Source organism: Macrotis lagotis, chromosome 1 (genome assembly GCF_037893015.1).
Source record: "Macrotis lagotis isolate mMagLag1 chromosome 1, bilby.v1.9.chrom.fasta, whole genome shotgun sequence".
NCBI lineage: Eukaryota > Metazoa > Chordata > Mammalia > Peramelemorphia > Peramelidae > Macrotis > Macrotis lagotis.
In genome coordinates this window covers 39819744-39847507 of record NC_133658.1, presented here as the reverse complement: position 1 = coordinate 39847507, position 27764 = coordinate 39819744, and the positions used below count along the sequence as shown (strand labels likewise).

The following is a 27764-nucleotide window of genomic DNA, read 5'->3' as shown; positions in this document are numbered from 1 at the left end:
CCAGGGTCACTAACTAGTAAGTGTCTGAGGCAAGATTTGTTTTTTTTTAAATTTTTTTAAATTTTTATTTTTTTTTGCAAGGCAAATGGGGTTAAGTGGCTTGCCCAAGGCCACACAGCTAGGTAATTATTAAATGTCTGAGGCCGGATTTGAACTCAGGTCCTTCTGACTCCAGGGCCAGTGCTCTATCCACTATGCCACCTAGCCACCCCTAGTCCTTGTAATTCTAAAAGAATGTCTGGATGGAGTTACAAGAGTCCAGTGGACTCAACATTAGCTCACAATTATGATTTGTTATTTGGAGAACACCCTATGTTTTTCAAAGAGCTCTTCATTTTAATTAATATTCTTCATTGCAGTTTTATGAGGCAGATTACTATTAATCATAGCCAGATAAAAACAGTATTATCAGAGATGATGGTATTAATTCTAGTTATATTATAAAGGCGTTAACTGAGTAATGAGAGAAACTGAGAAATACATACAATGAAATCAGTACCAGAGCCCACAATCCCCAAATCTTTTTTGCCTGTTGTTTGGAAAACATCCTGCTTATCTTTTCATCTTTGTTTGCTAAGAAGGTTTCAGATAGGTAATACACCTCAGTGCATCATCTTTAAGAAAGATCTCCTTCCCATCTCAAGGGGAACTGGTAGCAATAGGATTATTTTGATTGAACACACACACACACACACACACACACACACACACACACACACACACACACACCCCACTTGGAGAGAATCTGAACCATGGAATTACAGAATTCAGAGGAGTCCTTCAGCAGCCAACTAGTCTAATTTGTAGATGAAAGATTTCTGACTATACCCCAAAAGTGGTTAACTAGCCTCTGCTTAGAGATCTCTAGGAAAGGGAAAGCTATCTTCTCTAGAAGTTGTCCATTCCACTGTGGGTTAGCTTTAATTATTGGGAAGTTGTTAGTTTTTCCCTGATGTCAAGCCATAATTTTGATTAACATCCCATTGCTCCTGGTTCAGTCCTTTGGACAAAAGAGAAGAAGTCTAATCCTTCCCCCATGGAACAGCCTATCAAATACTTGGACCGAACTCTTATGCTCCCCTTTGAGTCTCCTGTTCTTCAGACTCAACATCCCTACTTCCTTCATCCTGTCTTGACTATATCCTGGACTCAAAGGCTATCACTCTCCTGACTGCACTCTTCTGAGAACTCTTATCGCTTTATCAGCATCCTTCTTATACTGTGGAGGCCAGAGCTGAACACAGTACTCCAGATGGGGACCGAGAGGTGCCATATGAATGCAAATTCTTTAAAACAATGCACATATTTGGACGATCCCTTTTTGCCCCACTGCAATTCCTGGGCCTTGGAAAACTGTATCTTAAGAGCAGAATAACAAAATGACCATCACCTACCTCACTCTGGTGTTCCAAAAAGCCAAGGCAGCTAAATGGCAAGAAGGAATCAAGGACTCCCCTATGCTGGGACCATTGTCTCTTCTCTGAAAAAGAGGTCTTGTCTAAACATAAGAATTGGATGGAGAATCCTCAAGCTGGAAAGGATCTCAGAGGACAGACTAATCCATCCCTTTTCCAAAGGATCAATCCTGTCTGCAGCATTTCCACAAGTAATCCAACTTCTACTTGATGCTCTCTGCTGCTGTGGGATTCTCCCTGCTGCCTATTTTTCCTTATGCCTCAGATGAAATCTGCCTTTTTGAACATTGAGATTAAGTGACAGATCTTACTTAAAGCTGACAAAGACAGGTCAAAAATGGTCAATGGGTTCAGGCAACTTTTAGGATTCTCTTTGAGAAATCTTATGAATGATGACAGTAGTTGTGATGTTAATAATTTAGATTTATTTAACACTTTGAGCTTATACAGTGACCCCCTTACAACAACTCTAGGAAAAGCACAAATATCCCTCATTATCTTTCTCATTTCCTCCTTATGGAGATCCCTTTTCTTTGAAGATGCAGCTCAGGCACCATTTTCTGTCTGGAGTCTTCCCTGATCCTCTGAGCTGCAGGTGCCCTTCCTCCCAAACTAACTTATAATTACCTACTTTAAATGGATTTGTGTTATTCACTGGATATTTATTCTTTATTTACTTTTAGAAATGCTCATGTTTTCTCTCCCATTATAATGTAAGCTCCTTGGGAGTAGGAATTATTTCAAAGACACAAATAGTGGGTGTTTAATAACTATTTATTAATGTGTATAGATATATGCATACATACATATTTAATGATCTATTATGATTACAATATTAAAAGGTTCAACAGATTTAAAGGTTTGGCTAAGTATATTTTGATTTATTTCCAAATATGCCTCAGTAAAATGATATGAGACTGACAGTCCCTTGCATTTGAAGATAATTCATTGGTTTTCCTTTGAATGAAGAACCAGTTTCTTTCAAATTGTGCTTCAGATGGGGCAGCTAGGTGGTGAAGTGGGTAGAACACCAGCCCTGGAGTCAGGAGGACCTGAGTTCAAATCTGACCTCAGATACTTAATTGCCTAGCTGTGTGACCCTGGGCAAGTCACTTAACCCCATTGCCTTAAATTTAAAAAGAAAGACACCAGAGTGATTTGTTATTTCCTTTTCTAGCTCATTTGACAGATGAGGAAACTGAAGCAAACAGGGTGAAGTGACTTGTCCAGGGTCACACAGTTAGGAAGTGTCTGAGGTTGAACTCAGGAAGATAAGGTCCTCCTCATCCACAATTAAAGCACAGTATTTGAGGTTTTTTTTGTGTGGATTATAGGACCATGGAGTCTAACTGTGCTTTAAAATTGTGTTAATGGGACTTAACTGTGTTGCTGTTAATTATATTTCATTGAATAATGAGCACAAATGATGTTTAGTTGTTTAATTCCATATGGCAGAGCCGGCCCTCAAGTCAGGAGGCCCCAAGTTACAATCTGACCTCAGACACTTGAGCACTTGTACTAGCTGTATGACCTTGGACAAGTCACTTATTCTTATTTGCCTTACATCCAGTCACTCTGATTCATATCTGCCTACTGGACCCAAATGACTCTGGAGGAGAAAGAGAAGTTGGTGACTTAGTACAGCATCCCATTCCTCCAACTGTTTATCAGCAGCAGCATCTTGTAGTCATGGTTTTCTTCAAGAATGAAGGGCAAACATCAGCATTAATGTACAAACACACATACTTATTGCTTCACTTCAAATTTACAAGCATTTATTGAACAACTAAGATAGGTCAGCCAGTGTGCTAAGTGCTGAGGATACAAAGAAAAGCAAAAAATAGTCACTGATCTCCAGAAGCTCATACACCATTTGTTATATAAGGAAGATTTTCCTGCCAATTAGAGAAGCCCCCAGAGAGAATGATTTTTTTTTTTGGTATGCCCAGTGTGTCCCCTCTGTAGCTGTCATTTTTAATAAATATTTGTTGAACTTTGCTTGTTTTGAAGATGAGTTCCCCATCAATGAATATTCAAGGACTTATTGTTGGACTATCTCTGGATTCCCTAGTAGTTAGTGCTCCATTTCTTCTCTGTTTACCTTATGCTTCCTCCCTGTGTTTATGTTTTTCCCAGTAAAATATTTCCCAGTAAAACTCCTTGAGCATAGGACTAAGTCAAATAGTAGGTAATGATGTTTGTCCTTCATTTTTGAGGAGGACCGCAACATCAGGGAGGTGATGCCATGACAAGTACATGGGTTGAATTTGAGTGAGGGGGATCCTGTGCTAAGCCACCAGCCTCACTTTCTCCTCCAGAACCATTTGAGTCCAGTGGCCAGATATGAATCAGGATGACTGGAGATGGCCCTGGATGGGAGGCAATCAGGGTTAGGTGACTTGCCCAAGGTCACACAGCTAGTAAGTGGCAAGTGTCTGAGGTCAAATTCGAACTCCTGTCCTCTTGACTCCAAGCTCAGTGTTCTATCCACTGTGCCATCTAGCTGCCCTCATATAGTGGTACTTAAGATTTGTTTATTGAATTTAATGTTTTAATTGCATTGAAGGTGTAGGAATAGATGATTTCCTTGTAAATTTTTTGATGTATTTTATTTTTCTATCACATTTATTTCCCAAAATCTTTCTTTCCCTCCTCTTCCCAAATAGTGATCCCTTATAAAGAGAATTAAAAAAAAGTCAGTTGAGTGAAATTAGCCAAGACATCAACCAACTTTTGCCAATATGAGTGGATTTCCCCTGCAAAGAAGAGAGGGAGATTCATTCTTCTATGTCTGTTGTGGACAAAGTCAGTTCTTATAACTGCACAGAATTCACTTTCATTTTCTATTGTTTTTTCCTATTTGCATATTGTGATTATAGTATAAATGTGTTTTCTGATGCTTAATTCACTTTCTATCAGTTCATTCAAGTCTTTCCATGCCCTCATAGCTACTATTCCTACAATTTTTTAACGTTTACAAAATCTTTATACACATTATCTCATTTAATCCTCACTACAAGCCTGGGAGGAAGGTACTATTATTATTAATGTTTTACAAACAAGGATACTGAGATGAAGTGACCTGTCTAGAATCATACAGCTAGTAAGTGACTGAGGCAGGGTTTGAGTTGAAATTTTTCTGATTCTGGGTCCAAAGCACAATGGGTCCAATAGCAACAATGACAACAAAAATAATAGTTACCATTTCTATAGCTCTTTATGGATATAAATATGATCTCATTTTTTTCCTCACATCAAATGCTGGGATGTATTATTATTAATAGCATTTTATAATGTATATATTATATAACATAAAATATATTATAATAACATAATTAAATATAATATGTAATAAATACAATAATGCTATTCTACACACTTTCTAGATGAGGAAACTATCTTCTGCACCATCTAGTGGCCATGTTAACCAGTTCTGAGGCACAGTACCACTTGATTCCATTCAGGCACCACAATATGTTTAGTCATTTACCAGTCATTGGGCATCTACTTTGTTTCTGGTTCATTGCTACTATAGAAAACACTGTTTATTAAATTTTTTTGTATATAGAAACTGTGTTAGTCATTGACCTCCTTGGTGAATTTGCCTAGTGGTGAGATCTTTGAGTCAATAGGTATGGACATTTTAGTCACTTTCTCATACTAGATGACCTCTAAAGTTCATTCTGATGCTTGGTTAAGAATTTATGATTTTATGATCTTTTTTTTTCACCTGCATCAGAGGTAGAAGTTATCTTCTGTGGAATAATATGGCATATTCTGAGAAAGGTGACTGGAAATTTTAGCATCACCAGACCAATAAGAACTTGGAGCATGAGCATATTTATTAAGATCTACTATGCATCAACCCTGTAACAAATAATAGAAATGTGGTAGTGGTGGTGGTGGTGGTGGTGGTAAGTACAAGCCCAGATTGGTTGAATCTTGTCCTTTGTTATCAAAGATGACCAAAATAACACCACCATGTTAAAGAGTCTTGATCAGACCAACACAAGCTCGGAATGCTCTGCCCCAGGTCAGGCATAAAAAGGCTCTATGAACACCTGGGCTGGGTTCTCTCAACTTGTGCAAGTCCAGGTAAGGATGAGGAGCCTAAAGAATGTGGACATTCAGAGTGGAGATAGGCATGTTGGCATGTAGGTTGAAAGGAGAGCAATCCATCTTTCTTTTCTCAGATCTGTTTCTTTGAGGGAGTGTCCTGATGGAAACCACAGGTAAGGCTGAATCTTACCCACTCCTATTACAGAACAGCAGGAAGATATAGGGTGGAGTTCCAGGAAGCAGAAGGCTCATTTAGCAAGTCATAGCTTTGGGAAAAGCCAGAGTTTACATGGCAGCTCCATGTGCTGAGCCGTCTTGTCCTCCTTGAGATCCCCCTTCCTCCATTCTATGTTGTGGTGATTGTGCTGTTGACCATTCACAGTCTCATGCCTCAATTTCTGAAACTTAAGTCCTTTGAGACCTAGGATAACTAGATTGAAACTGGGGGGGGGGGGGCAGAGATCAGTAAAACAGGATATTCAAAGACATTTTGAATGAATGCAGGAATAAAAAAGCATTTGTTAATTGGTTATGATGAGCCAAGCACTATACTCAGCATTCAGGATGCAAACAGAAAAAAAAATGAGATAGTCACTGTTTTCAAGGAGTCTACTCTTTAATTGGCATATAAAAGAATTCAGATGAAAGGTCACTGGAGTAGTCCAGAAGTGGCTGAAGAGCCCAGCAATGGAATGAAAGGTGTAACTCAGTCACTCTTAGGGTTTAGGCCAGATGACAATGCCCAGAAGTGAGGAGAGTGTTGTGGTGGTCATCTGTCTCCCCCAAAGCTTGTAGCTGGTGATTCACAGTGTGTTCAAGTGCTATGAACAGCCACGCCACTCTTCTAGTCAGCTACACATAGGATGTGGGCAGCCCAGGAGAGGCAGGGGAGAAAGGTGCCCCGATAATGTCAGTAGCAAAAATAATCAGCAGCACTTATACAGCGCCTACTAAATTCCTAGCTAAGTCCTTTATCTCGTTTGATTATTTTTAGGCTTTTGCAAGGCAAATGGGGTTAAGTGGCTTGTCCAAGGCCACACAGCTAGGTAATTATTAAGTGTCTGAGACCAGATTTGAACCCAGGTACTCCTCACTCCAGGGCCAGTGCTTTATCCACTGTGCCACCTAGCTGCCCCTAATCTCGTTTGATTTTCACACCAACCCTGGGAGGTAGGTGATAATAGTATTTTTGTTTCCACAGATGAGAAAACTAAGGTTATATATATATATATATATATGTATATATATATATATATATATATATATACATATATATATATATATATATATATGCAATTAAGTGACTTTTCCCTGGTTACACAACTACTAAGTATCTGAGGTCAAATTTGAACTTAGGTCTTCCTGACTCCAGTCTCAGAGCTCTCTTTACCATGGGTAGTTTTTCAGGATGGTTGTCCTCTGGACTCTAGGAAACCTGTAGTTCAATGGAGGATTATCAAAATGGAGGGAGATGGAAGGAGGGAGACTTAGAAGAATATAAAATATAGAAATACGAATTGAAACCCTATGCCATATTAAGTCAATGAATGTGTGTGGAAGAGGGAATAAGAAGAAATCTTATCTTCCAAGAATTAAGTCTTCAGAGAAAATAGATTTCTGTCTGTCTGTCTGTCTCTCTCTCTCACTCTCTCTCTCTCTCTGACAAAAAGATTAAACTAAATATAGACTAGAGTATTTTATTTAAAATCTTTTTGATTCCATAAAACTAATACTATAATAATTTATTCAATAGAGCAAATCATTGTTGAACACCTATTATGTTTGGGAGACTTCTAAGCCCTGCAAATATAAAGATGAAGTTAGGCGTTCTCTTTTTCTTCAAAGAACCAAGTGTGAATTGCTATCATTTTCCATCTAATTGCATGCAGAATAATTATAATCGCATATATATATATATAAACTCTAGAAAGACAATGTAGTTTGGTGGAATTAGCATTTGGTTTGGAGTCAGAAGCTTTTGTTTTAAATCCTGGCTCTGTCACTTAACTATGTAAATTTGGACCAATCCCTTAACCTCCTCCAGGTTTTTCCTTTTTGTTGACTTCAGGAGAGATGTTTAACAGGGAGACATGCTCATTGGAAGTATTTGTCTCCATTTGAAACATCTTGTGTAGAGATCAAATGAGAGATTTCCCCATTGATAATGAATTTTCACTGGAGTCCCAACCACAGTTGATTTTATTCTAATATCATCAAGCCTGAAAAATAGCAGAGGGCACTCCACAAAAATCACAGCAAAATCAGACATTGGTCTCAACATCCATGTTGGAAAAGTAAAGTGGAAGAAAAATACATTGCCTAGGCTGTGACAGACAATGAGATGAGCCCCCATTGAATTAATCTGACAGAATGTATGTCATAGACTGTCCATTGTCCATGGAGGAAAGTCACAGGGGTTCTTACATGAGCTTGTTGTTTGAAAGAATATTTTGAACAGGATATTTTAATATGATTGACTTCCTTTGAAAATCTAGACATTTTATTTTATGCATTAAACTCCCCCATTTCTGCCCAGGGCTCCAGAGGTCTCTTCAGCCTGCTAAAGAGGACCATGACATAAAAAGTTAAGAACCCTTGGACTAGATCCAGTTTTAGTTGGTATTGTTGTTGCCTTGTTTCAGTAGTGTCTGATGCCTTGTGATCCCATTTGGAGTTTCTTTCCTTCTCTAGCTCATTTTACAGATCATAAAACTGAGGCAATTCAGTGACTTGCTCAGGGTCACATAGGAAGTGCCTGAGACCAGATTTGAACTCAGAAAGATGAGTCTTCCTGATTCCAAGCTCAGTGCTCTTGTCTACTTCATCATTGAGCTGTCCCTTAGTTTTGAATAGACTGTAGCATATCTGAGAAATGGCACAACACTCTTAGTGATCCAGAATGGTCCATCACAGAGAACACCATTTAACACCAATATTTTCTTGGTTTGCTACATGTCTACCACCATTTCAGAATCAGATTTTACCTCCTGATTCAGATTGTGGCCCCTCCCTGTTTTAGTAGAGAATCCTCATGGGTTTTCATAGTAAAAAACCTTGATCAGCTTGTGATAAGTTAAGACACTTAGATACAAATTATTAGATGGTGCTATATTCAGACAGTCTAGCATGTTATAGAACCATTCAAAAGAATTAAAATTATAAATAGCTCAAAGGGTAATGAAAAGACAAAAGCATAGGCCACTAGTGACTTCTTCCATAAGTTCTGGAACTAAAGATATTGTCAAGAGCATGGGCGATGGGTGAAGGGTATTAGTGGGCTCTGTAGTAAGAATGAGAGACAGTAATAGTCTAAGTATGATGGATAAGTCTATTCTCCTCTGTGGAAGACTTTGGGGAAAAGATGGATACACTGGATCAAAATAATTGGATGGATACTACCTGCATTGTTGGAAAGAGCACTCCTCTACCAAAAATAGTACTGCTACTATCATGTTGTAGTTGTGAGGAAAGAACTTGGTCAATTGTAGTTTCTTAAACATACTACTGTTGATGTCACCTAAAATCAAATATAGATTTTGTCTCTTTTTATCTCTCTCCAATAACAAATCTGAATCTTTCCATTGTATCAACAGTCACTGGATGGTGCCCATATCCTGAAGGGGGAAGATTCACACGCTTTGTGGAATCTTCAGTATAACTCAAAAGGCACAAAAGCTGGGGGGGCACTCCTAAATGACATTCCTCCTGACCTAATGCCTGATAGGCCTAATGCCTAATGCCTAATGCCTGATATCATACCGAACTCCATCCTGAATTAAGAACCACTTTCTTGTTGGAAAAGCCAGAAGCAATTTTTTTTTTCAGATCTTACCTTCTGATACTGGATTTGCGTAAAAATCCCTTTCTAAGACTCTATTTTGGAGTTCAGTTTTCTAGCTGGGTCTTCACACATACCTGGGTAATCAGCAAACTTAGAGAAATTCAATAAACCTGTATGTTAACATCATTCTATTTGTTCTTTCTTGAGATCAGATTCTGGAGGTTAACAGCATATTTAATTTAATTCTTTATTAAGACCAAACTCATGGAGGTCATCTCTAAATAAATATGGGAGGATATTACCATTCTACTTGTAAATTTTTTTTAATCGCAAAATTAAACAATCATTTGTGCTCATTATTCAGTGAAATGTAATTAACAGCACCACAGATAAGTCCCATTAATATAGTTAAACCACACGGTCCTATAATCCACACACGAGAAAGTTTAACTGCTTTGCTTTGATTGTGGATAATAGTAAAAGATCAGAAAGCTCTATTAATTTCATTTTCATATGAATACTTAGAGGTTGCCCATTAGGGGCTTGAATAAAATATGCCTGGCTGCTCTGAAGAACAACTTCAAGGAAGCCGGTCCTGTTCTCATAATAGAATGGTCAGCTGGAAATGAACGATTCATCCAGAAGTGTCCAAGTGGTCCAAGAGCATTTGGACTAGTTCAGTCTATAATCTACATTCCTCATTCAAAGGAAAACCAATAAAAATCCCCAAATGCAAGGACTGTCAATTTCACATCAGTTTATTGAGGCATGTTTGAAAATAAATCAAAATTTACTTAAATCTATTGAATTTTTTAATAGTTGTAATAACAATAAATATGTTAATTTAAATATGTTAATAAATAAAAATAAATATATGTATGTGTATATCTACATACATTAATAAATATTAAGCACCCATTATGTGTCTCTGAAATAATTCCTACTCCCAAGGAGCTTACATTATAATGGGAGAGAAAACATGGGCATTTATAAAAGTAAATAAAGAATAAATATCCAGTGAATAACATAAATACATTCAAAGTAAGTAATTATAAGTTAGTTTGGGAGGAAGGGTACTTGTAGCTCAGAGTGTTGGGACTCTTGGCAGAAGATGGTGCCTGAGCTGCATCTTCAAAGAAAAGAGGGCTCCATAAAGGGGGCATGAGAAGGATAATGGGGGATATTTGTGCTTTCTTAGGGTTATTGTAAGGGGGTCACTTTGTAATGTCAAAGTGCTGAATAAATGTAAGTTATCACTACCACCTTCACCATTCATTTGATTTCTCCCATAGATTCCCAAAAGTTGCATGAGCCCACTAGCCATTTTTGACATTTCTTAGGAAGCTTTAAGTGAGATCTGTCAATCCCAATATTCAGGAAGGCAGTTTTCATCTGAGGCATAAGGAAAGACAGGCAGCAGCAGGGAGAATCCCACAGCAGCAGAGAGCATCAAATAGAAGTTGGATTACTTGTGGAAATGCTGCAGATGGGATTGATCCTTTGGAAAAGGGATGGATTAGTCTGTCCTCTGAGATCCTTTCCAACTTGAAGATTCTTGATCTAATTTTTTTTTTTTTTTTAGACAAAATCTCTTTTCAGAAAGGAGACAATGATCACAGCCTGGGGGAGTCCTTGATTCCTGCTTGTACTTAGCTGCCTTGGATTTTTGGTACCCCAGAACTGGGTAGGTGATGGTCATTTTGTTATTCTGCTCTTTCCATGTGCAAATGTCCAGGCATTGCAATGGGGCAATACATAGATGTTTGAATAATTTGCATTATTTTAAATATTTTGTATTCATATGGCACTTCTCCTTCCCCATCTGGAGTACTGTGTTCAGTTTTGGTCTCCACAGTATATGAAGGATGCTGATAAAGTGTTTTCAGAAGAGGGCAATCAGGATAGTGATGGCCCTTGAGTCCATGATTTATCAAGATGTTGAAGGAAATGGGGATGTTGAGTCTGAGGAACAGAAGGCTTAAAGGGGAACATAAGAGTTCTGCTCAAGTATTTGATGGGCTGTTCCATGAGGGGTAGGATTAGATTTTTTTCCCCTTTGATCCCAGAGAGATGAACCAGGAACAATGGAGTGGTAGTTGAAATTACAGTTTGACTTCAGGGGGAAAAAAAACTAACACAAACTTCCTAATAATTAAAGCTAACCCATAGTAAAATGGCTTTCCCTTTCTTGGAGATCTCCAAGCAGAGGTTAGTTAAACACTTGTTGAGTATAGCATGTTATAGTTAGAATTCTTTCACATACAAATTAGACTAGTTAGTTTCTAAGAGTCTCTTTTCTAAATTTTGTGATTTCAAAGGATTTTTTTAATCAAAATAATCATATTGTTACCAGTTCCCATCGAGAGGGAATATCTGCCATCTTAAAGATGGCTCACTGAGGTGTATTACCTATCTGAAATCTTAGCAAAGATGAGAAGATAAGCAGGATGTTTTCCCAGCAACTGGTAAAAAGATTCTGGGTTTGTGGGTTCTGATGCTGATTTCTATTTCTCAATTTCTCTCATTACTCACTTAAGCCCCTTCCCAATATAATTAGAATAATATCCACATCTCTGAGGATACTGCTTTCAGATGGCTATGAGCAGTAGTGATCTGCCTCATAAAACTGTAATGAAGAATGTTAATTAAACTGACTAGACCTTTAAAAAGTATAGGGTATTCTCCAAATCGTAAATCATAATTGTGAGCTAATCTTGAGTCCACTGGACTCTTGTAACTCCATCACAGGCATTCATTTAGAATTACAAAGACACCTCAAAGCCATATGCACAGCACATAACCAAGAGTAAAGGATTTGGTTTCATCTTGTACATAGTACATACCATCATTGTACAGATAGACTTGGCACTGTACGTAAGGTGTGAGTGCACATCCTGCCTTTGACACTCTCTGAATGACTTTGGGCAAGCCATGCCCTCACTTACAAAACAGGAAATTGAATAAGAAGGCCTTTGGGGTTTCTTCCAAGATCTAAAGACAATATCCTCTGACAAGAGAGCTATGGAGGGCCTTTCTTCTTCAAAAACACTATGCTTTTATGAGTCAGCATCTGTCACTAGGAAGTTAATGAGAGCAGGGTCTCCTGTGGCCATGAACACCAGCTGATCATCCTTGGAATGAGTGGCCAGAAACAGTTCTGGATGGGCAACGGAGGAAAAGGTACTGTAGTTCTGACTCTTTGTCCAGTAGAAGAGGATGGGACTTTGGGAAGGGTCAATCTTGGCAGGTGTCTGTGGAATTTTCTGCAGGAAAGAGAGTAGACCAGGATTGTTAAGTAAATTTAGAGAAAAACCAAATTTGCCCCCTGATAACTGGTCTACCAGACACAGTGCTCTCCTCTCTTCCTTAATAAAGGCCAATTGATTCTTTTTTTTTTTTTTTTTTGTAACGCAATGGGGTTAAGTGGCTTGCCCAAGGCCACACAGCTAGGTAATTATTAAGTGTCTGAGGTCGGATTTGAACTCAGGTACTCCTGACTCCAGGGCCGGTGCTTTATCCACTGCGCCACCTAGCCACCCCCGATTGATTCTTAATAATGGATTTGATTGGATGGCAGTGATAGCTGTCCCTCATCATGTTCCCCAGTAAAACAGAGAATGATGAAAGTGGCCATCAGGGGTCTGGTGGTGGGCAGGAGATAGTGCTTAGTGCTTTGTGACCAATTTTGGAACTTGTGGCTAGAATACCTCTAAAGATCTTAATCCTTAAATATATTGGGTAAAAATAAGTAGGAGGGGCAGCTAGGTGTCGCAGTGGATAGAGCACCGGCCCTGGAGTCAGGAGTACCTGAGTTCAAATGCGGCCTCAGACACTTAATAATTACTTAACTGTGTGGCCTTCGGCAAGCCAAACAAAGAAACAAAAAACCTAAAAAAACCCTAAAAACCTAAAAAACCTAAAAAAAAAATAAGTAGGAAAGAGGCCTAGCCCTCAGCTACTGAGGTTGTCTCTTTCTGTTCAGGGTCATCTTTTACCTGTAGGAATCGAAGGATGAGATCCTGGACTGCTCTCCCTCTTTATTTCTGCATCAAGACTTCCCTGGCTCCCTTCAGTGCTCGGCTCATCTTCTGCAAGAGACCTATTTTGTCCTTCCTAAATCCTAAGGCCTTCCTTTGAAGATTCTATCCAACTGACCCTGCATTTATCTGCTTGTATATTTTTTTTTTGCATGTTATCTCCTCTGATAAAATGTAAGCTCCTTGAGGACAGGATTAATTTTGACCTTCCTTTGTATCCCTAGCACTTAGCATAATTTCTATCAACTTGAAAGTTCTTAATAAAAGTTCTCTGACTTGACTGGAATGGTGTAACCACTTTTAATACTTTTGGAGATCAGGACTATAGGGTAGAAAAAAGGAAGTAGGATTGAGTTTGGGGGTTCAGTTATGAATTTGGGGTCTTCAACCTTACCTGGGGAGCATAACTTTATTCATTTATCAGCTATTTATTGAGAGGCTTCAGTGTGCACTGTGCAAACTCCCTCATGGAGTTTATAGTCTGGACAGCTTAGTCATTTTAAATAACGTTATCTCCCATTATTTCAGGCAACTACAAATCTTCCCCTAAATCGGGGTGAGGTTATTTGAGGGTAGGGGATGCTAGATGGTAGAATTAGGAACACTCATTTTTATGAGTTCAAATCTTGCTTCAGACACTTAGTAGCTGTGTGACCCTGGACAAGTCACTGTAAATAAACGGGGAAAAAATAATGGACAACTTCTCTAGTATCTTTGCAAAGAAAACTTCAAGTAAAGTCATGAAGAGCCAGATCTGACTGAGAAATGACTGAATATATGACAGTAATATTGTTAGTAGAGTCCTTAGCTCCCTATGTACAGCAGGTCAGCTTCTAGGCTAATGGTTTACACAACTTCTAGGGATGCTGGGAAGTATATGTTAAGTCATTCTCCTTTAGGTAAGTTCTTCCCATTCAGTAATAGGGCTCTAACTCAGTCACCATAAAGCTGAATTGAAGCCAAAGCTAAGTGCTTTGAGTGAATTTTTCTTTAATATAGAAAACCTCTGGTAGACTGGGTATTAGGCCCTGCCATATGCAGGCCATCCCCAACTGACATTGGACTAAATTATTTGCCAGAAGCTTTGCTAAACTCTAGTTAGGCCCTAATGGCAAAATTCTGCTCATCTACTATTTTAGGGAAAGGAAGGTCTGGCAAGGTGTCCTCCTGCTGGAGCCCTTCAGGTTCTTCCTATTGACTGCTCCCTTCTCTAGATATTCACCAACCATCTCTTTATTGGTTCCATGTTAGGAGATGGATGGATGTGGAACTCAGTAAGATGAAGTTTGACTCTCTCAAGCAGAAGATGGGAGAAACAGAAAACAGGTTGACAAAGATCTGAGAGCTTTAGTCGACTTTAGCTTTAAGACAAAGCTATTGTGTGATGAGGAAACCACAAAAAATTTAGAAGGGTGTGGCTAGGTTGTGCAGTGGTTAGAGCCCCAGCCCCGGAGTCAGGAGGATCTGATTTCAAATCCAGCCTTAGACACTTAGTGATTGCCTAGCTGTGTGACCTTGGGCAAGTCACTTGACCCCACTGCCTTGCCCCCAAAAAATTTAGAAAAGAAAAATCTTCCAGAAATAGGAGGAGCCACTATCCCTGAAGCTACAACAGCCAGACCATATTGGGACTGGCTCTGGGCTCCCAGATTTAACAAGGACACTGGCTATTTGGAAAGTAAGACAGGGTAGAAAAAATAACTTGAGCCCATGGAATATGAGGTTTGATTAAAGGAACTGGGGATGGTTTTTTGTTTGATGATGTTCATCCTTCATCCTTGAAGAATTCCATGACATCAGGAAGGTGTTGCCATGACAAGCTCATGAATTGGATTTGAGTGGGGGAGGGGGTGGGCTTTCTGTTTTTCCTCCAGAGTCCAATGACCAGATATGGATCAGGATGACTGGAGATGACCCTGGATGCAAGGCAATCAGGGTTCAGTGACTTGTCCAAGGTCACAAAGTTAGTATCAAGTGCCTAAGGTCAAATTTGAACTCAGGTCCTCTTGTCTCCACGATCAGGAGTTCTATCCCCTGCACCATCTAGCTTATCCTCAGTCCTTTTAAGAATAATGACAGGAATGCAATATCTCAAGGACAGACTAAAGATTGCTCACCTCTAGCTGTACAGGTTGATTTTCCTCCTTTGCGGTCACATACAGGTCTGTGTTTGAGATCTTTAAAGTCACAGCCATCCTATTATTTGGCGCAGAAGATAAGGTTATGTACTTGCCTATGTCGAACACCTCTGGGGAAAAATAAGGACAAGAAAAACAAATTGAAATCTCCTTAAAAAAACAAACAGATCCAATAAAAAGTTGGATAGACCCCTTGGTGGTGCCATAATAATTTCAAGGTTGGAATTAGAAGACCTGAGTTCAAATACAGACCCTTCCTAGCTGTGTGACTCTGGGAAAGTCATTTAATCCTGTTTGTCCCAGGTCCTCATGTGTAAAATGAACAAGAGAAAGAAATGGCAAATGACTCCAGTATTTTTGCCAACAAGACCTCAGGTGGAATCACAATTACTGAAAAATGACTGAACAAAATCATAGCTAGCATTTCTTAGAGCTTCAAGGTTGGCAAAGCACTTTGCATGTTATTTCATTTGATCCTCACATTAACTGCTTAAAGTAGATGCTACTATTACCCCCATCTTTGTAGTTGAAGAAACTGAGGTAGAAAGAGGTTATGCAACTTTCCCTGGTTAGCTTAAAGACCAGACTTGACATTTGGTGGTCTTTATTCCATGTCAGTCCTCGACTGATCCACAGAGCTGCTTAGCTGAGCTATAGAATCTAAGTAGAGCTGTCTTCCTGAGTAAATTATAAATTCCCAGAGAGAAGGGGATTAGTTTTCTTCATCCCCAAGGTACCTCGCTCCTTACTGGCAAGTCATTTCAATGGTATCTGACTCTTCAAAACCCCATTTGCAATTTTCTTGTCAAAGATACTGGAGTGGTTTGCCATTTCCTCCTCCACTATGACTCTATTTTTTTTTTTTTTTTACAGAGGACAAACTGAGGCAAATAGAGGTTAAATGACTTCCCCTTTGTCACATAGCTAACAAGTATCTGAAGCTGGCTTTGAACTCAGATATTCCTGACTCTAGGTCTGGTGCTCTAACCCCTCTGTACTACCAACTCACCTCTCTATTGTACATATTGAACATATATCCCTTAGGAAAAGTAAGAGATGATGTTGCTGTTTATTCCAAAGCTCTTCCTTTACCTTGAGATGTCTATGCCATTTTCTGTTAGATGGACAACCCAGCCAAGATACATCCACTTTGGGAGTGTGGAGTCCTTACAAGTCTCCAGTCAGATGGGGGTTTCTATGATTACCTGGCTTTTTTTTAGCTAATCATTCATTCATATCGTTTCCTTTCTATTGGCTCTCCACCCCCAAAGGGAAATACAAATCTGTTGTAACAAAAAAGCACAGTCCAGCTGAACCTGTTCTTACATTGACCATATCCAAAAATATTTAACCTGATTTTGCATACTGGTCTATCACTTCCCTGTCACGAGATGTTGTTGCCTGGGATTTTGCAGGACAGCAACATGATATCTTTTGTCATTGAAAATGGGCAGTGGGCAAAGCCAAGGTTCCCAGAAAGTTTTCTCCTTTGAAAAGAGAAGACAAACCAGAAGAAAAGAAGCAAGTAGGGTATATAATTTACCTTCAGAGTTTGGGCCTTGTATATGGAGAGCTTTAAGGTGGTTTTCACTTCGTTTTAAGCCTCGAGCATTTTGGTCAGTCAGTTTTTGGTTGGTCAGGAAGGAATTAAACATGTACTCCATCCTATTTTGAAAGGTGACGGTGGCTGTCATGCATTGGATTAGATCTGGAAAACACAAATATCATCAGTACTTTGCCCCAAGTAAGCCTCATTGATTCCAAGTATTTTAGAACTGGGAAGGATCCTAGAAACCATTTAATCCAGTCTCCTCATTTTACAAACAGTGTGACTTTCCCAAAGGCATACAACTGGACAGTCTTTAATTTAGTGCTAAGCAAACAGTAGGCACTTAATAAGTACATCTTGACTTGTTTGACAGTGACATAGCCACAGCAAGAATTTTTGGTTCTTCTGAATTCTACCTTTCCAATGATTTTGTATTATTGGCCTGGTTTTATTACCAGATCTCTTCAGTATGAGACCTTTTGTGAAAGTCACTTTATTCTGAGTTGATTAGGGACTTGCAAAAATATCTTGCTCAAAGTTAAGTGACATGTCCAAGGTCATACAGTCCAATAGTAGTTTCTCTATTATGCTGTCTTTCCATGGTGCTCTGGGACCTGGTCTTGATAAAAAAAAAAAAGGGAATGATGCTCATGGCTAACAACCCATCTTTTCTTTTCTATTAAAAAAATGGAACTATAATTATTGAAAATCGTAATAATAATGTAATTCAATGACTCTCTGATGGCTAATATCAAGAAAACATCTAAAAATCAAAAACACTGGTACTATGTCAGGAAAAATTGCAGATGGATAATGCCTATCATCCAGGCTGATTTACAATTAGACGGACAACTGATTAAACTTATCCATATACCTTGAACAGATGTTGAGAATGTACAATGAAATGGAACCAGAATGGAAGATAAAGGGTAGAAGAGATTGGGTTTCCTTCGGGAAACTGAACAGTGCTTTTATTGACCCTTCTTTGTGTGTGTGTGTGTGTGTGTCTGTGTGTGTGTGTGTGTGTGTGTGTGTGTCTGTGTGTGTGTGTGTGTGTGTCTGTGTGTGTGTGAAAGACCCATTTAAAGAAAAAAAATAAGCATTCTTCTAATGATGTTCTATGATTACAAATCATGAAATTCCCCATCTGAAAACTCAAATTGTGAGTCACTGAAAAAAAAGAAACTTTTATGGATAAATGTCAACCGTAATATATCACAATGGACTGGAGAAACAGTAAGACAGTCCTTTGGGGAGAATACTGTATTTGAAATCAGAAGAGGTAGAATTGGGTAGAATCTAAATCTGCTCATTATTACCACCTGTGTGGTGATGAGAGTCATTTTCCTTCTCTGGATCTGAGTTTCTCTATCCATAAAATGACAAGCTAGTGGTCTCTGGGGTTACCTCCCAATCCTAAAGCTATGATACCATGATGTTTACTTGATGTATGAAAGAAAACAAGAGTGGGTCCATCGGGTTCTGAGAATGAAGGATAGTTGATAGTCATCTGTGCAATGTTAAGAGATTTAGAAGAAAACTCCCATCATGTAGAGGAGAGCCCCCAAATGGGGCATCTCAGCTGACTTGGCCAAAGTCAGACAAAATATGGTGTAGATGATTTGCCACCCGAAGTTCACAAAGTCATCAGCAATGTTGAACTAGTATTTCCCAATGAATCTGCTCTGGAGAATTATTAATTATTCCAATTAGTGTCTTAAGAATATGAACATTTTCAAGGACATGCTGCTTTAAGTGGAATATAGCACACTAGCCACCAGGGAATTATTGCCTCCTTTTATGAAGTAGCCTCGGACAAGGTGAAAGTAATTTTTTTTTTTACAATTCAGTTCAATAAATGTTTATTAATGAATATTCATATTCTTGTATGAGGATTTTTTTTTTTTAGTTTTTGCAAGGTAATGGGGTTAAATGGCTTACCCAAGGCCACACAGCTAGGTAATTATTAAGTGTCTGAGGTTGGATTTGAACTCAGGTACTCCTGACTCCAGGGCCAGGGCTCTATCCACTGCACCACCTAGCTGCCTCTGTGGCTTTTCTAAATCATGGGGATACAAAGTCAAACATGAAAAAAACTCCTTCCCTGCTTAGTTTTTACTAGGGAGATACAAACAAATAGAAGATAATTTGATTAAAAATTAGAGGAATCAGGAAAGGTTTCCCCATCAGAAAGGGCACATGAGCAGTAACTATAAGGATGTATCGCATTCCTTGAATAGGTGACAGCTGAGGATGGTCTGAGCCTCAGGAAGGAAAGAAATCTCAGGAAGACACAAGGAGGGTGTGCATTCTAAGAATTGAAGACAAAGGTTTGGAAGTGGGAGATAGAAGAATGAATTTAGGAAATAGCGGGAAGGCCTATCTGGCTGGAATGTAAAGTACTTAAGAGCAGAACATTGTAAATTAAGGCCCAAAATTTAGGCTAGAACTTTAATGGCTAAGGAGCTGGTTTATAACCTGAAATAATAGGGAGCAGCTGAAACTGTGTGAAAATCGGAGTGACTTGTTAAAAGTTTTTATGCTTGTGGGAGATTATTTTGGCAATTGTATAGAGGACGGATTGAAAAATGGAGATATTGGAAACCAGGAATCTTGTTAGGAGACTCCTAATGGTCTGGGGATAAGGAGTTGAAAATCTGCGCTAGAATGTTGACTAATTGAGTGTAGTGAAGGGCATGGAGTGAGAGATATCTCAGAAGCAGAAGTAACTCAAATTGACAATTAATTGGATATACGGTTAAATGAAGGAGAATGAAATATAAAAGATAACTTAGAGGTGTGAACCTAGCTGATTAGACGGATGATGGTACACTCAGCAAAAATAGGAAGTTTGGAGAAGAGAAGGACTGCGGATGAGGGGAAGATGAGTTTTGTTTTGAACATTTTGAGTTTGAGATGACCATTGGATATTCAAGTGGAGAGATCAGAAGGTAGTGGTAGGGTGGGACTGCAACTCAGGAGAGAGAAATCTAGAGATATAGATTTGGGAGTTGTCTAAACAGAGTTGATTATTCAGTCCAAGGGAACTGATGGTATCAGAGCTTTAGTGGGACACCTACAATTTGGAAGTGGGACATGGATGAATATTCAGCCAAGGATACAGAAAGGGAGTAGTTAGACAGGTTGGAGGAGGAGAGAGCAGTACCACATAAGTGGAGGGACTGAAACAATTCTCAGAAGGCCAGGGCTTCTAGGCAAAGTACCTGTGCATGATTCAGGCCAACTCTACTCAGAAGAGAAGGGCAAATATAGGTTCTCATGATGTAGAAGCCATGAATGCTGTATTGTCCTTTAGGGGCACAAGATGCTCACATTCTTAAGAAACCTATTAAACTGAGTTAATTATTCCCCAGAGCAGGTTCAGCTGGAAACGTTATTTAAAATATTAATGACCATGATCTCATCTGTGAAGGTACTTTTTCCAAGGGTATATTGGCAACCCATCTATTGAATTTGGACTTAATTTCATTCATACTTTCTTTTTATTCATCCAAAATTGGAGGAAAGTACATTGGTATTTACCTTCATCTTCTTCTGGAATGCTGGCAGTGTTAGAGAGGTAATCATTGGCGATGGGATGGTTCTTTTCTGTTTTCCTTTGGACAAATTGTGTTGCCTTAGACTCATGGAAGGTGAGCTGGGACTTTTTAGAAATTTCAAATCTTGACCAGTTCTCCATGTGGTGTGGACTGGAGCTAGGGTAGAAGGATTCCTGTGAGAAAAGAGAGAGTATGGTTGAGATAATACCAAGAAAATAAGTTTTTTTTCTTTGAGATATTTTCTTCCTTCCTTCCTTCCTTCCTTCCTTCCTTCCTTCCTTCCTTCCTTCCTTCCTTCCTTCCTTCCTTCCTCTCCTTCCTTTCTCTCTCTCTCTCTCTCTCTCTCTCTCTTTCTTTCTCTCTCTTTTTCTTTCCTTCTTTCCTTTTGTATTGGAGCGGGTTATGTGCTAGTCCTATGCTGGCACATCTTTGACTCATTCTGTTTCATACCTGGGTCTGTTTGTCCCTCCCCATTCCTGGGAGCTTACTTTATTAATGCTGAGCATTTATCTCTACCTACCTTCCTATTTGCTTATCTACTTATCTATCTTTCTGTCTATATTTAGAAACCTGATTGACTTATCCCACCACAACTCAAAATTCCTAAACTAAAGAGATCCACTAACTTCTGATAGCTAGAAGAACCATGCTGTCTCTAGACCTTTTCAAATCTAATATCCCACCATAGATTCACTGAGAATTGAGTCATGAGTAGTAGCCCACAGCTCTCCAGAGTTCCCTTTATTCTTTTTTCAAAGTTGTCCTCATGGCTATTAAAACTTCTTTTTACCAGAATTTAGTAAGGGGTATTTTCTGGGGGTTTTTGAAAGACTTTGCCATGAAATTATTTAAAAGATCAGTAAGAGATAAAACAACCAACAAAAAAATGATAACTTGACATATAGCACTTTACGGTTTACAAAGCATTTTATGTATTTTTATCTCATTTGGTCCTTGCAGCAATCCCGAAATGCAGGTATTGTTATTATCCTCATTTTACTGATGAGGAAACTGAGGCAGACAGAGGTTTAATAATATAGCTAGTATGGGGCAGTACTCAAATTCAATCTTCTCCAGCACTCTAAGCACTAGTCTATAGAACTTATTCATACAAATGAGTATTGAGTCTCAAAGTATCACCTTGAGAAATTATGCATTGATTCCAGAAATTTTACTCTTGCTCAATGCACTTTAGGAGTTCCTGGGCTTTGGGTGTGTTGAATTGGAGGTTTGGAAGGACAATGTCCAAGTGGAAGTTTATATCAAATCATTGTAAATGCCCGTTGGGAAAGGGTCAGGATGAAAGATTGGAGAGTTATCTGTTTGGAGGTATAAGTTGAAATCTTGGAAGGTGAATGATGTTGCTATGGGAAAATAGAGAAAGAAGAGGTCCAGGGAGGACTCTTGGGGACTTCCCATATTAAGGGTTTGGAAAGAGGATAAGGAATCAAGTGATGGGGACAGAGTGGATAGAGAGGGAAGAGGAGAACTAGGAATGTGTGATACTTTGAAGCTAAAGTGAGAAGAAAGTAGACAAAATTATCCAAGGTGGCTAAAAATGTTAAAAATTTATAGAGAACTCAGGGTGGATGAGAACTAAAAAAAGAATCCAAAGGTCACTGGTGATATCAAAGCTGCTTCAGGAAAGTAGTGAGTGTTTTGGGGGGTAGAACCCAGAGTGCAAGGGTTGAAGAGAGTATAAGTGATGATTGTTGAGGTGCTTCATTGAAATGCTCCTCTAGATAATTGGAAGCCAACTATATGGAGTCATTAGGGAAGACACTGAAAGAGGACTTCAGAAGAAGAAACACAAACTATACAAAGATACTTGAGTTTGGTAAAGAAAGAAGAAACTGTTTGCTGAATGTCTGCTAAGAGTGATCCCTCCCAAAAGAATATAATTTCAAGGGTTTCTTTTTTTTTTCTTTTTAAACAAGATCATCTTGAGGGCATCTTGAGGAAACCCCTTCCTTAGTCGGTGACTGTGGTGGTGGCAGATAGGTTGCCAGGAGTCAGAAAGACTGTTGTTTTAACTGTTTTAGCTGTCTCAAAAAGAAGTTATTGGCTTAGAGTTATCACTCTTCCCACCACTGTTATTGTTGAGCCATTTTTTAGTTGTGTGCAACTCTATGACCCCATTTGGAGTTTTCTTGGCAGAATTACTGGAGTAGTTTGCCATTTTCTTCTCTACCTCATTTTACAGAGGAAGAAACAGAAGCAAACAGAGTTAATTGGCTTGATTAGGGTCACACAGATAAGTATCTGAAGCCAGATTTGAACTGAGGAAGATGAGCCTTACTGATTTCAAGTCCAGTGCTCCATCTACTTCATCACCTAGATTCATTTTACCTATGTATGTATGTATGTATGTATGTATGTATATCTATGAATATATACAGATATATGTGTATGAATGTATATTGTTAGTTAACCTTTTAAAACCTCAGTTTCCTCATTTTCAAATGATGGAATTGGGCTCATCTTCTGCATTCCCAATAAACTCTAAAATCTTATGATCCTTTGATAAACAGTTGTATTTATGACTCAGAAAGGTCCTTGATTTATTACTGTACTGTGTGAGAAAGGGACCTTTTACAAAGGAAATCAAGGGAAATGAAATGTAATCTGCTCTGACCCAACTTGGATTGGGAACTGCCTTTTACTACATCTGACTTCCTGTTATAGCTGACTGGCAAGGACAGAAAACCAAATTTCTAAAAGCACCAAAATCTTAGGAGGTTGACAATCACTGCCTTACCTGACTCAGGGAGACTTCATCAATGTCTGAAATAAATCTCTCATTTTCACTGTAAAAACAAAGCAAGAAGGAATGCTTTATTATGTTTGTTGTTCATCACTGCTCCTTGGCAACATACTTAATGATCACATTATTCCCTGATAGCATACGCCGACAGATTCTAATCACAATAACCCTAACGTCATCTCTGAAAATTACCTACAGCTCAACATGCCTATGTTTTCAAATGGAAAGCCCTTATTAACACAGATCCCTCTAATTCAGTCCAGTGATCTCTTGGGTAGCATCTGAGCTGGGAAAATAGATTACTAGACAAATCAAAGCAATTTTAAAAACAGAAATGTTTCATCTAGTGAAGAGAACAAATAGTTTAAAAATATTTTAGAATCACTTTTTACTCTTAAATATTGCACATCAATAACATTATTCATTTTTATTCATTAAACCAAATTTGAAAGTTTATCCTCAGCAAAATGTCCTTTCAACATTTTGCCACTTTGGTTTGTTGCTTTGAGAGTTATTAAAAAAGAATAAACTGTATTTCTTTTAAGTATTCTATAATTCTAGTTTCTCATTAATCCAGTTAATGACCTTCTACCCACTGAGGAAAGGAAAGGGAATATAAACATACACAGAAGCATGAACTTAAATATGCATACACACACAAAATCAATACATAGTCCTGATTGGTATTGGGTGGGTCTGTGTTTCCTTTCTCAGATAACTGCTCTCTTGGAGTTCAACAAAGGAACCCAAGGCTGAAATCACAGACTAATTCTTGTGCGTGCCTAGAAACAACTTTCTAAAATGTCATTCTTTTTTTTTTTCTGATGAAATTTCTTTGGACTTTGTCTAGATTTTGTTTTTTCCTAGACTTATACCCAAATTTTCCCTGATTCCAGATCTAACACCAATCTGTGTGGAATCTCCTATGACCTGTGGCCACACTGGTAATATTCTAATCATTGGAAGAATCAGTTTTATCTTCTCTCTGTAACTAGCCAGCTCTTGTGGAATTAAAACAAAGAAAATACCTGCTTACCTGAGGTTGGAATGGAGCATCTCAAACAAGTCAGGGACTCTGGCCATGATAGCTTCTGTGATGAGAAAAGCAAGAGACAAGGAATACATTTTTATTAATCATCTACTTTTGTCAGGTACTATGTTAAGCACTCTCCAATTATTATATCATTTCATCCCCCAAACAACCCTGGGATATATAGGCTTTTATTATCCTCATTTGACAGTTCAGGAAACTGCATTTAAATGACTTGCCCAGGATCACACAGCTAGTAAATTCATCTGAGACGGGTTAAATTTGAACTTAGACCCAATATCACTATAAGCAATAGTGTCAGTGGATCAAGTCCCCAATCCAAGAGGATGTGAAGGGACCTAAATCACAATTTTATACAATCAAAGAACATGGATTTAGAGGTCAGCAATTCAACCAGCAGGATAGAAGCTCCTATTATATTTCAGACATTTTCAGTTTTGTTTGACTCTCTGTGACCCTATTTGGGACAGCTGGAATGGTCTGTTATTTTCTCCTCCAACTCATTTTATAGATGAGGAAACTGAGGCAAAAAGGGTGAAATGACATACCCAGGGTCACACAACTAGGAAGTCTTTGAGACCAGATTTGAACTCAGAAAAAATCTGGTCTATCCACAATGTCACCTTGCTGCCCCAGGCAATGAGAATACAGAGCCAAAAATGAAGGCATCCTATCCTTTACCCAAATTACATTCTACCATATACTAATGCTGGATTGACCCTTTTTATTTTCTCTTTTAAAAAATTGAGAGAAAAAGCAGAATTAGAAAAAAAAGCAAAATTTGTTCCTGATCATTTTTGAAGGATTCCTCCCCCTCCCCCAAGCCCATCTCCCATCACACCACACACATATCTCAACATGCATATTGGCCTTAATCTTGAGATAAGGCAGTATATGTCAAGACCCTACAGGAAGGAAGATGATGAATCTGTAGCTTCAATCAGGGCAGTTTTAGAGATGGCAGCTAATTCCAAAATTTATATAGAGAGAGGTAATTCAAGGAGATAATGGATTGGCACCCTACCTGAAGCTCTGCTTGTCTCTTGGTGGAGGCTTGTGACTGATTTGAGCTTCCCCAAGTGCCTTTATATATATAGAGATATATTGCCTTAGGAGGTGTGGCTTGTATATGACTTACATAATATCAGAATTATTGTGAAATATTTTTGGTATGCATAGTAAAGCCAATTGACCTTGTCATTCTGGGGAGGAAGAGTGCTTCCAGGGTTTGATTTTCAAGAGATAGGGGCTCAGGTCTCAGTCCCACCTTTTACAAACTCTGAGGCTGGGGGCAAGTCATCCTCTCTTCTCAGGGTCTCACATCCCTCATCTGTATCATGGAGATAATCACATTCCTATTACTTTGGGATACTGTGAGGAAAGTGTTTTGCATACAATTAATGCCTTTGCATGAAGGTAATAGAGAAATAAGTGGGCATCATGTGACTTTGGGGACCTAGATGGGACAGGCCAGGGGACGGTCAGCCACTGCTGACATCAGGAGCCACTTTTTGGGCTTTGTTAAAAGTTCCCTTTTCAGGAACATGGTGGTAAGACCAATCAATAAGGAGGGCAGATTTATTAGCATTTGGAGTGAAGGGGAGGGTGGGGACTTTAGAAAGAACTTGGGCCCTTCATACCTCACATAAATTCCAATATGAGTATTCTGCAGTAGGACCCCTGAGAGTTCAGGGCCAGGTGATTTCCAGGTCAGCTCTTCCTTTGCTTTGGGCAGGATTAGGGGTGAGATGGATAGAATGATGCAAAGGATAGTTTGTGGGAGGACTCATCTTCCTGAGTTCAATTCTGGTCTCAGATACTTCCTAGCTGTGTGGACCCTGGGCAAATCATTTAAGCCTCTTTTACTTCAGTTCCTCAGCCATCAAATGAGTTGGAGAAGGAAATGGCAAAAACCACTCTAGGATCTTTGCCAAAGAAACCCTAAAGGGGGATCACAAAGAGTCAGACATGACTGAACAACAAAAGGGACATGCACTAGCAATTTCTATTGCTACCTTGGTTTCCCCATAGCAATGCATATATTTTGACATCAATTATCACCCTTCCTCCCGGTTCTAACTCAGGGGAAATGGCAAAGTCTCTGTAAACTTCAAGTGCCATAGAGGTTCAGCTAAATGAAAATAATAATTGTGAGTCAGGTCACATAGGAACATGTCTTTAAAGTTTCCTGAAATATATCTCTTATATTTCTTTCTTATGCCATTGTCCTCTTCACATACCCTGTTCACCTGTCAGATTGACTCCTTGTACCTAATATTTCATCACTTGCCCAGCATTAACCAAACCATTGCAGAGATTGAGCTCCAGGGCTGATGAATGTTTTTTCTCTTTGGTAATCTAGGAAAATCCCTGAGTTTCACTATCATTAGTTCCACTCGTTCTGATCTTTGGAGCTCTGACTCCTCCTCTGAAGAGAATTTCCCAGACGTCAAGAGGCAGTAGCCAACTAAAGTAGCTGTGTGGTCATTAGACTACTTCCTTCCTGTTGATGCTGAGAAAAGAAAAATTAAACAGGAAACCACTGATCCTTAATCAGCCCAAACAAGCCAAGCAACCAAAGGCACCATGAGAGTGGGCAGTAAGAAAAAATATAGAAGCAAGAGAAGTTATGTGGGGAATCACACTCTTGCAAGAGAGGTTATATTGGGGAATCACACTCCCCAAGCGCAGGTTAGCTTCACAGGAAGACAAGCATCAGGCAGTAAGGAAAGATAATAGAAGTGTGAGAGGTTATTTGAGGGACCACACTCCCCCAGAGCAGGTTGGAGGAAGGCAACAGAGGAATGAGGGAGTTTTTAAGGAAGTAATTTAGCTACATGTTGAAAGGGGCAGTAACTCAGAGAGCAGAGATGAGGTAATGAGGGGAAATGGAGGTGAGGGGTGGCAACTCAAAAAATTAACCCCTTAACCCTTCAGGCTAAGCAGGGATCCAATGTTTTTTTGATAGGGGCTTTTTTAGTGTGTGGGGACACGGATTTGCCTCGAGTCCTTCTCAGGGAGGGCAAGATACTCCCCCAAAAGTTCATTGACCTCATCTCATAGTTTGTACAATGGAATGGGGAGGGGGAGTCAGTATTAATGCAAGGTACATTGTTAGTGTAGAGGGATTAGATTAATTATAAAACATTTTTTCTGTCCATTATCTCCTCTACTTCATTGTGGCATTCTTTTGAAATGTTGAGGTAGGAGATGGTAAGTAGGGTAACAGTGTAAAAGACATTTGGGATGGTGGGAGACAGGCTGCGCTGGATTATAGGTGGGAGTGATTATAGGTAGGGAGGGATATAAGGGTGTGTTAGAAAAGTCAGGGTGGAAGGTGTAATTAATACAAGGGGCGTGAATTTATCTGGCATTCAGTTTTCACCCAAGCCTGGGATATTCTGAGAATG

The 27764-nt window shown here is 39.0% G+C and overlaps 1 protein-coding gene and 1 long non-coding RNA gene across 4 annotated transcripts in view; one reads left to right on the top strand and one right to left on the bottom strand.

The window, feature by feature from the left end:
- Positions 1 to 11079, top strand: part of LOC141496149 (uncharacterized) — a 29127-nt gene extending 18048 nt beyond the window's left edge. For both annotated transcript variants that reach the window (XR_012470954.1, XR_012470958.1), the window contains exon 4: positions 10838 to 11079. This is a non-coding gene — a long non-coding RNA (uncharacterized LOC141496149). The remainder of the gene's footprint in view (positions 1 to 10837) is intronic.
- Positions 10028 to 25438, bottom strand: IL1A (interleukin 1 alpha). 2 transcript variants are annotated; one of them, XM_074198363.1, is made up of 7 exons: positions 25379 to 25438; positions 24340 to 24394; positions 23298 to 23346; positions 20523 to 20712; positions 16974 to 17138; positions 15410 to 15540; positions 10028 to 12518 (listed from the first exon to the last, which is right to left on the bottom strand). In XM_074198363.1, exons 2-7 carry the CDS (start codon positions 24384 to 24386, stop codon positions 12312 to 12314), a joined length of 789 nt encoding a protein of 262 aa, XP_074054464.1. In that variant the 5' UTR covers positions 24387 to 24394; positions 25379 to 25438; the 3' UTR covers positions 10028 to 12311. The 2 variants fall into 2 exon arrangements, with proteins under 2 accessions (XP_074054464.1, XP_074054454.1); XM_074198353.1 differs by lacking the exon at positions 25379 to 25438 and having other exon boundaries at positions 24340 to 25114.
- Between the last annotated feature and the right edge of the window lie 2326 nt (positions 25439 to 27764).

What these genes read in the sequence shown, in the direction of transcription:
- IL1A (XM_074198353.1), bottom strand. Translation starts at nt 24,428, where the DNA reads ATGTATTCCTTGTCTCTTGCTTTTCTCATCACAGAAGCTATCATGGCC. An exon ending in ATGCTCCATTCCAACCTCAG is followed by an intron (nt 23,347 to 24,339) that starts GTAAGCAGGTAT and finishes TTGTTTTTACAG; the next exon opens with TGAAAATGAGAGATTTATTT. An exon ending in ACAAGGCCCAAACTCTGAAG is followed by an intron (nt 15,541 to 16,973) that starts GTAAATTATATA and finishes ATTTTTCCCCAG; the next exon opens with AGGTGTTCGACATAGGCAAG.